We start from the raw sequence: 8,287 nt of genomic DNA, 5'->3' as shown, positions 1-8,287 counted from the left end.
AAAAAGTGTATGGAAGTTTTCCTTTTGTTCTGAATGGATTACCTTTTGTGGGAATGTGGAGAGAGAAATTTGGGGGTAAAAATGGTTTTTTTGAAAAAAATATATATCTAACAAAACGAAAGATACTATCTTTTATCTCTTAAAAAATGCAAAATTTTTATAAGTTTGTAGTCTGTCCAGGGAAATGGTGCTTTTCAGAGGTAGAAAAATTGTTGAATCTTTGGTGGTCTTTTCTTTGGGAGTTCTTACAGGCTTTAGACTTAAAGTTTTCATGATTATGACTGACCCAGAATTGTTGGAGGAATCCATGATTTCATTTTTATAACCATGCATTGGGAAGAGGGTGAAGCATCTTCTATTTGTCTCTTTTCTATATAATTCCACATAAGCAAGGGTTAATATTGTGGAATTTGGAACTTAAACTACATATGTTAGGCAGTCCTTTTCTAACTTGGTCTTTTTTTGCTATATGTTTCTAAATGTCTGTCTTTGGGATGTAGTTCTCCAAGTTGCAGAGTAAAGTGGAGACAGCTGAATCACGAGTGTCTGTCCTGGAGTCCATGATTGACGACCTGCAGTGGGATATTGACAAAATTCGAAAGAGGGAACAGCGACTCAACCGACACTTAGCAGAAGTCCTAGAACGGGTCAGTGCTGTTTTATGGCTTGGAGACTAGAATCATTTTAAGGAGTGTTCGCAGGAAGACTCACCTTGGGACATGGTACTTGAGGGAAAAAAACTCATCCTTTGAAGGTACATTGGTTATAGACTAAAATCTTAGAGTCTCTCACTAAAGAATCTTTGTCTTCTCTGTAGGTAAATTCCAAAGGTTATAAGGTGTATGGAGCGGGGAGCAGTCTGTATGGCGGCACAATCACTATCAATGCTCGGAAGGTAAAATCAGTGACTCAGGACATGTTTTGGACTTTATGTCAGCCTTCGTGCTTAGGTACTTAGGATTGTATTCACAAGTGACATCATGTGACTCAGGACATGTTTTGCACTTTATGTCAGCCTTCGTGCTTAGGTACTTAGGATTGTATTCACAAGTGACATCGTGGGGTTTTGCTGAAAGAGAGAATCAGTGAAGATAGGAAGCTTAGAAATGATTTAAGAAGAATACTTATTTATTCTGTATTTTTCTGTTTCTCTCCAGTTTGAGGAAATGAATGCAGAGCTCGAAGAGAACAAAGAGTTGGCTCAGAACCGTCTCTGTGAGCTGGAGAAACTTCGGCAAGACTTTGAGGAGGTCACTACACAAAATGAAAAGCTGAAGGTAGGAACGCATGCCTGAAGGGCAGTCAAATCAGACATTTTGCTGATCAACTCATGTATATACATAGTTGTGAATCTGTGTATTTATGAGGGATAAGAAAAATGTAGACAAAATCCAACATCCTTTTATGATAAAACTCTAAACAAATTAGGTGTAGAAGAAGTGTACCTCAACATAATAAAGGCCATATAAAACAAGCCCGCAGCCAATATTATACCCAATGGCGAAAAGTTGAAAGCTTTTCCTTTGAGATCAGGAACAGGATAAAGATGCCCGCTCTCATTACGTTTGTGCTAGCCTGGGTAATTAGGCAAGGATAAGAAATAAAGGCCTCTTAATCAGAAAGGAAGAAGTAAAGTTGTTTCTGTTTATAGATGACATGACTTTATATATAGAAAACCTTACAGGCTCCACGAAAAACCTGTTAGAACTATAAATGAATTCAGTAAAGTTGCAGGCTACAAAATCAACATACAAAAACAATTGTGTGTCTATATACTAACAACAAACTATACAAAAAAGAAATTAAGAAAACAATCCCATTTACAATAGCATTTAAAAAAAAATTGTGAGTAACCTTAACCAGGGAAATGAAAGAACTGTACACTGAATGGATAAAGAAACAGAGTGTGTGTATATTTGTGTGTGTGTTTGTGTGTGTGTGTATGTGTGTATGTGCAACAGCATGGATATACCTAGAGGACATTATGCTAACTGAAATAAACCAAGCACGGAAAGGCAAATACTACATGATCTCACTTACATGTGGGATCTAAAAAAGTCAAACTCTTGGAAGCAGAGTGTAGAATGGTGGTTACCGGGGTTGGGGAAATGGGGAGATGTTGGGGAAAAGGTACAAAGTTTTAATTATGCAGGATGAATAAGGTCTGGCGATGTGTAGCATAGTGACTGTAATTAATACTGTGTTGTGTACTTGAAATATGCTGAGAGCAGATCTTAAATGTTCTTGCCACACACAAAAAGGTAACTGTGGTGATGGATTTGTTGATTAGCTGGATTGTGGTAATGATTTCACAGTGTGTATGTACAGCAAAACATCACGTTGTATACCCTAAATATGTGTAATTTTTTTTTATTGTTGATTATACCTTAATAAAGCTGGGGGGAACAAGAAAAAATGTTAAGTTTTGTTGATATATCTACTTCTTTATTTACATATTTACTTACTATATATCCCCTGCCTTGTCCTGAAAAGGATTTAAAGCAACATATAAAGATATGTAGACTAAATCAGGGTGCTCTAATATAGGAGTTGTTGAGAAAAATGAGAAGTAGGGTAAACTAGGGTGAGGATCCAAAATGCATGAAAAAAGTGGGGCTTGTATACAAGATGTTTGCAGGAGGTGTATATATACTGTGGGAGGGAGGCCATTCACATGTCACTACTTGCCAAAGTGGTTCCACAGATTTGGCGCTGCAGTTTTTTGCTACCAAAACAGAGAAAGAAATATGATCGGTGATCCTGTTGGTCTTCAAACCTGCCCAGAAGAATTTTCCTCTTAGGGTCTTAGGAGAAGAAAAGAGATTCTGGAAAAGTTCCCCACACCCCTCTTGAGAACAGACACATCTATATTATAAAATGTGTCTAGAGGAAAAAAGATAAAAAAAAAGATGTGAAAACAAAAAAAGAAAAAAAAAAAAAAAACAAAAGAAAAAACAGAAAAAAGCGTGAGAAAAAAAAAAACAGAGAGGCGCAGAAGAGACACAAAAATATTTGAGAAAACCTCAACATTTTTCTCTCTCACACTGATAAAAAAGAAAAACAGAGAGACACGGGGCCCCAAATATGTTTTTAAAATAAGTGTCCTGACAAATTTCAATCTTCTGGTGGCTCATTCGACACAGAATGTAAAACACATATCAAAACAATTCTAGGAGGAGAGAATACAGTATATCCAGGTACCATCTCCTAGTTAGTCTAATTTAATTTGGGGGTAGATTTTGTATAACTAGAGCAATGGGTAGATAACTTAATAATCTTTATAAAATTGTCTGTATTGTGTAGGACATCAGTGAGTTCAAAATTTTACTTCCTGTCTCGCCTCTGGGGCTTCTTCATGCTAGATTCTGCTTCTGACTTTCCTTTGCTTTGGCCCCTCCTAAGGTGGAATTGCGGAGTGCAGTGGAGCAAGTCGTTAAGGAAACTCCAGAATATCGTTGCATGCAGTCACAGTTCTCCGTCCTGTATAATGAGAGCCTACAGTTGAAAGCACACTTGGATGAGGCTCGGACCCTGCTTCATGGCACCAGGGGAACCCACCAGCACCAGGTTGAGCTCATTGAGGTAACAGCCTTGCCTTGTCTTTTGTATGTAAGCTTTCCTGCCTCCTAAATTTTACAGTTTTACTCACTCACGTGTAATTAATCTCTCGTTCATTCAGCTGTCATTCATAGAATGGCTGTAGGTCTTTACTCTGGTAGGTATTGGGCATATAAAGATGAGACAACAGAATTCTTGCCCTCACAGATCTTGTAGTCTGTGGTAGTGGGAGAATAGTATCCATTAGAATGCAATGTGGTTCAATGGCAGCATAGCCAAAAGATGTGATAGATGAGAACAGAGTGTCTGATTTGACTATGGAAGTTTCCTGATTCCACTTGAAAAAGTAAGGTATGAATGTTAAGGATAAATACAAGTCTATTGGTAGTTGAAAGTAGGAGAGGAGAAATTCCCAGCATGAGAACAGCATATATAAAGGTATGAGAGAGCTTGAGAAATAGTTTAATATGGCTAGAGCTTGCATGTATGGGAGAACATAGTGGGTAGAAGCTGCAAAATTACTTACATGCCGTTATAGCATATAATAGCACCAGTAGATGATTTTTTTAAAAGATAGAAACTTTAATTCATATGTTCATTTCTGTATCTTCCATAGTTTTTAAGGTAATGGTTATAATAGTTAGTCTTTTAATATATGCCTGACAAATGAATTGAATACTATTTTACATATGTTTATATACTGTTTTATAGTTTAGTTCTCCAATTAAATTCTAATATTCTCAGAATTGGGGGCCATTTTCTTCAGTTTTTCAGTATCCTGTCAGTTTCCAAATTAGTCTTTTGTAGATACCTGGTTTCATTATGTATAGATTGAACTGGAAATTTTCAGAGTAATCCATTATTGATACATTTTTTTCTCTTTTTAGATTCTTCCAGATCAAATTTAGGAGACAGAATAATAGAATATGATGGTATTTTTACATTTTAATAAGACTTTTTTATTGGTTCCTTTATCTGTGTGTAGCGAGATGAGGTTAGTCTTCATAAGAAGCTGAGGACTGAAGTAATTCAGCTAGAAGATACATTGGCCCAGGTCCGCAAGGAGTATGAAATGCTGAGGATAGAATTTGAGCAGACCCTTGCTGCCAATGAACAAGCAGGTATAATGATTCTCACTCCGTGCTGTAGTTTGCTGTAAAGAACTTGAAAGATACAACACAGACCCCAGGGTTTGTAAATGCTGACTTTAACTCAGAAGTCCTGAGTACCTTAAATCCTATAATTCATTTTGGTTCACAGCCCGGGTGTTTGTTTTTTAACTCAAGTTGACCAGTTTTGTTTCCATCTTCTGAGAGGGAATCTTTTCTTTGCTAATTCTCCCTATTTCTGTGCCTCCTGATGTGTTCTGCTCTCTCTCCTTGTGCCTTTGCCCTTACCACGGTTCCTCATAACATTGCTGTTCCTGTGTTTAAGGCCCTATAAACCGGGAGATGCGCCACCTCATCAGTAGCCTCCAGAATCACAATCACCAGCTGAAAGGGGAGGTCCTGAGATATAAGCGGAAATTGAGAGAAGCGCAGTCTGACCTGAACAAGGTAACCAGAAGGAATAGAATAAATATTGTTTGCTATTAATGTCGTAAAGCTGTTTTTGAATGAGGTGGGCAATGTGGTTATCGTAAGAGATGTGCATCTTTCTTTTCTTTGTTCTCCCAGACACGTCTGCGTAGTGGTAGTGCCCTCCTCCAGTCCCAGTCTAGTACTGAGGACCCTAAGGATGAGCCTGCAGAGCTAAAACCAGATTCTGAGGACTTATCCTCCCAGTCCTCAGCTTCAAAGGCATCTCAGGAGGATGCCAATGAAATCAAATCTAAACGGGATGAAGAAGAGCGAGAACGAGAAAGGAGGGAGAAGGAGAGGGAACGAGAAAGAGAACGGGAGAAGGAGAAGGAGAGAGAACGAGAGAAGCAGAAGCTAAAAGAGTCAGAAAAAGAGAGAGATTCTGCTAAGGATAAAGAGAAAGGCAAACATGATGATGGAAGGAAAAAGGAAGCAGAAATTATCAAACAGTTGAAGATTGAACTCAAGTAAGAGCCATATTTAGAGTAACAGTTTCTGACTGAAAAGCTAAGAGAAAAGCTAAGATTAAGACATCATGCATGAAATGTTTGGTTGATGGCATGGCTTATCTGATCATTGTAATGGTTTAGATTGTACAATTAATTTGGTTTCAAGTCTTGTTCAAGTGCACAGCCAAAATGGCCTTCATGGCTGTTTAGTACTTTGGTTCAGTGATCAAGTATCAGTAAACCGATGATTGTAGCCTTATTTTCCATGAATCCAAATTAAGGAAAAGGATGTCATGACTGAGGTAACACATCTGAGAATTATTAGAAATTTAGAAATTAACTACTGTTCTTCACTGGATTTGAGCAGATTGCTGGTGTTAATCGTAATTTAAATGATACTAAGTGGAGTATTTATGTATCACTGTAACTTGAGTAATATCTGATCTGTTTGCCTGAGAGTTAACTGGTTTGTGAATATACCAGATCTTTCTTAGGAGATTTACTCCTATAGACATTGAAACACTGACAGACCTTTAACTCGGTGAATTTATCTATGTCATAACCTTATGCTATTGGCCCTTCTCCTGTATAACCAACAACGTCTCTGGCAGAATGGCTTACTTCTTGCTCCTTATTTTCTGTGGTTGACCCTTTGTTGATATTTGGATTTGAGGGACCACTGTGCTCAAAATGCTTGAACTCCCTTGGCATATAAAAGTATAGTTAAGAGGTTTAGTAATTTAATAAGAGGTGAAGTTTTAGTCTTTAGCTGATGGTTAATCATTCAGCTGTCAAATCTAGGATTAACAGTATAGCTCAGACTTTCAAATTTTTCCTTTTTCTTTTTTCTCCCTCTTGAACTCCTTAAGGCAATTTTTTTTTTCTTTTCTTTTCTTTTCTTTTTTTTTCTGATGTGGTATCAGAACCATCTGAGTGACTTGTTTAAATACATTTTTGGGCTCCATCCCCAGACCTACTACTGAATCTCAGTTACTCAAGATTGGGGGCCACAGAAATTTGCCTATATAACAAGTGTACAAATGTCTGTTTTATAACTTTGTTAGAGGACTTCGTCTGAAGGGAGAAATGATTCATTTTTATACAGCTTACTTTTCTGTACTTACTTAGCTTATCCAAAAGTCTTTTGATAGTCTGTGCAAAATTTTTTCTGTTAGGTGTGATATGAAATGTAAAATGAAACTGTTTTTAAAATGTTCTGCTCAATCAAAATTCCCTTGCTCTGATGACCTTTATTTTCTTATTACATTGTTCCCCTCCTTGTACTATGCCTGTCATAGGAAGGCACAAGAGAGCCAAAAGGAGATGAAACTATTGCTGGATATGTACCGCTCTGCCCCAAAGGAACAGAGAGACAAAGTTCAGCTGATGGCAGCTGAGAAGAAGTCTAAGGCAGAGGTATTCTAGTCTGCTATTACCTGTCCTTCTGGTTAAAATCTTCATTTGTGGGATTTTCCTTCATACTTGCCAAGGATATAATTTATTTCTTTATCTTTAAAATTAGTGTTTAAGTGCAACATTTCCTGCCTTTTGAAAGACCATCTAAAGTAGAGATTTTAAAACTCTCCACAGGATGGTAAAATAAATATATCTGAATTACTGGGGTTATCAGTAGGCTTTTCAAAGTATTTATTCCTTGTTTTTCCTATGTAATTCATTGTTGCAGAGATAATCTTTTTCATTACTTTTGGGAGGAATGTCTTATGCTCTTAAAATTTTGAGGCCTAAAAAAAGAATGAGAACCACTATTCTAAAGAAAGGTACCTGTGCACTTCTCAAAAATGTTGCTTATAGAAGCATGTCATAGTGGAATGGAGTGATGTTAAAACATACATTGCTATGTGATGCTTTAGTATATTATGTATCTTGTTCTGTAATTATGTAAAGATTCTTTTGGTATTACGGACCCTCCATCTTTGCACAGTATTAATTGATTTTTGAAAATGTATTACAACTTTTTATTTTTATGCAATTTTTTTCCTCCTATAGTTGGAAGATCTAAGGCAAAGACTCAAGGATCTGGAAGATAAAGAGAAGAAAGAGAACAAGAAAATGGCTGATGAGGATGCCTTGAGGAAGATCCGGGCAGTGGAGGAGCAGATAGAATACCTACAGAAGAAGCTAGCCATGGCCAAGCAGGTGGACACACTTTCTTTATTTAACTGACTTTTTGAGTAAATGTTACTTGACAATAAGTTACTGCCAGTAAAATTTGCTTTTTTATTTTGGTCTTTTTTTGATTAATATGTGTTTTTCCTTTTTGTGTGTGTGTTTTAATTCTTACCTTCAAGTCTTTAATATTTCTGTTATTTTGTTTTGTGTGTTTGCAAGGCAGGAAATTTACTGTTATTTAAATGGACATTTATTGAAGATCTAGTCTTTCTTTGCTGACCTGGAATTAAGGGTTATAGTGAATATAAAATGAAAAATAAGATGTAAGGTTTTATATACATTATGATTACAAATATGTGAAACTAAGAAAACTATGCTTATAAATATATATTTCTACGTAGTACATATACTACATAGAAAAACTGTGCTTATAAATATGTGATTTATATATAATAAGGATATAATATATTAACCAATATAGTACATATTGATTAAGCAGTATGTTAACTATGGCTATTGCGGTCATAGAACTACAGAGATTGTTCTCTTCCTCATAATGAATATGTATTT

At 36.4% G+C, this 8,287-nt stretch overlaps 1 protein-coding gene across 1 annotated transcript in view; it reads left to right on the top strand.

Annotated features, from left to right (window-relative positions):
* RNF20 (ring finger protein 20, E3 ubiquitin protein ligase) overlaps positions 1–8,287 on the top strand; it is a 37,984-nt gene that overhangs the window by 12,950 nt on the left and 16,747 nt on the right. The window contains exons 7-15 of the mRNA XM_011990058.1: positions 501–647; positions 818–895; positions 1,158–1,277; positions 3,403–3,582; positions 4,544–4,679; positions 4,993–5,114; positions 5,235–5,605; positions 6,886–7,003; positions 7,595–7,744. Coding sequence (XP_011845448.1) covers positions 501–647; positions 818–895; positions 1,158–1,277; positions 3,403–3,582; positions 4,544–4,679; positions 4,993–5,114; positions 5,235–5,605; positions 6,886–7,003; positions 7,595–7,744 — 1,422 coding nt within the window. The remainder of the gene's footprint in view (positions 1–500; positions 648–817; positions 896–1,157; positions 1,278–3,402; positions 3,583–4,543; positions 4,680–4,992; positions 5,115–5,234; positions 5,606–6,885; positions 7,004–7,594; positions 7,745–8,287) is intronic.

This window comes from Mandrillus leucophaeus, unplaced genomic scaffold (assembly GCF_000951045.1).
Source record: "Mandrillus leucophaeus isolate KB7577 unplaced genomic scaffold, Mleu.le_1.0 Scaffold368, whole genome shotgun sequence".
NCBI lineage: Eukaryota > Metazoa > Chordata > Mammalia > Primates > Cercopithecidae > Mandrillus > Mandrillus leucophaeus.
Note: the sequence above shows the minus strand (reverse complement) of the source record. Positions and strands in the feature narration are given on the sequence as shown.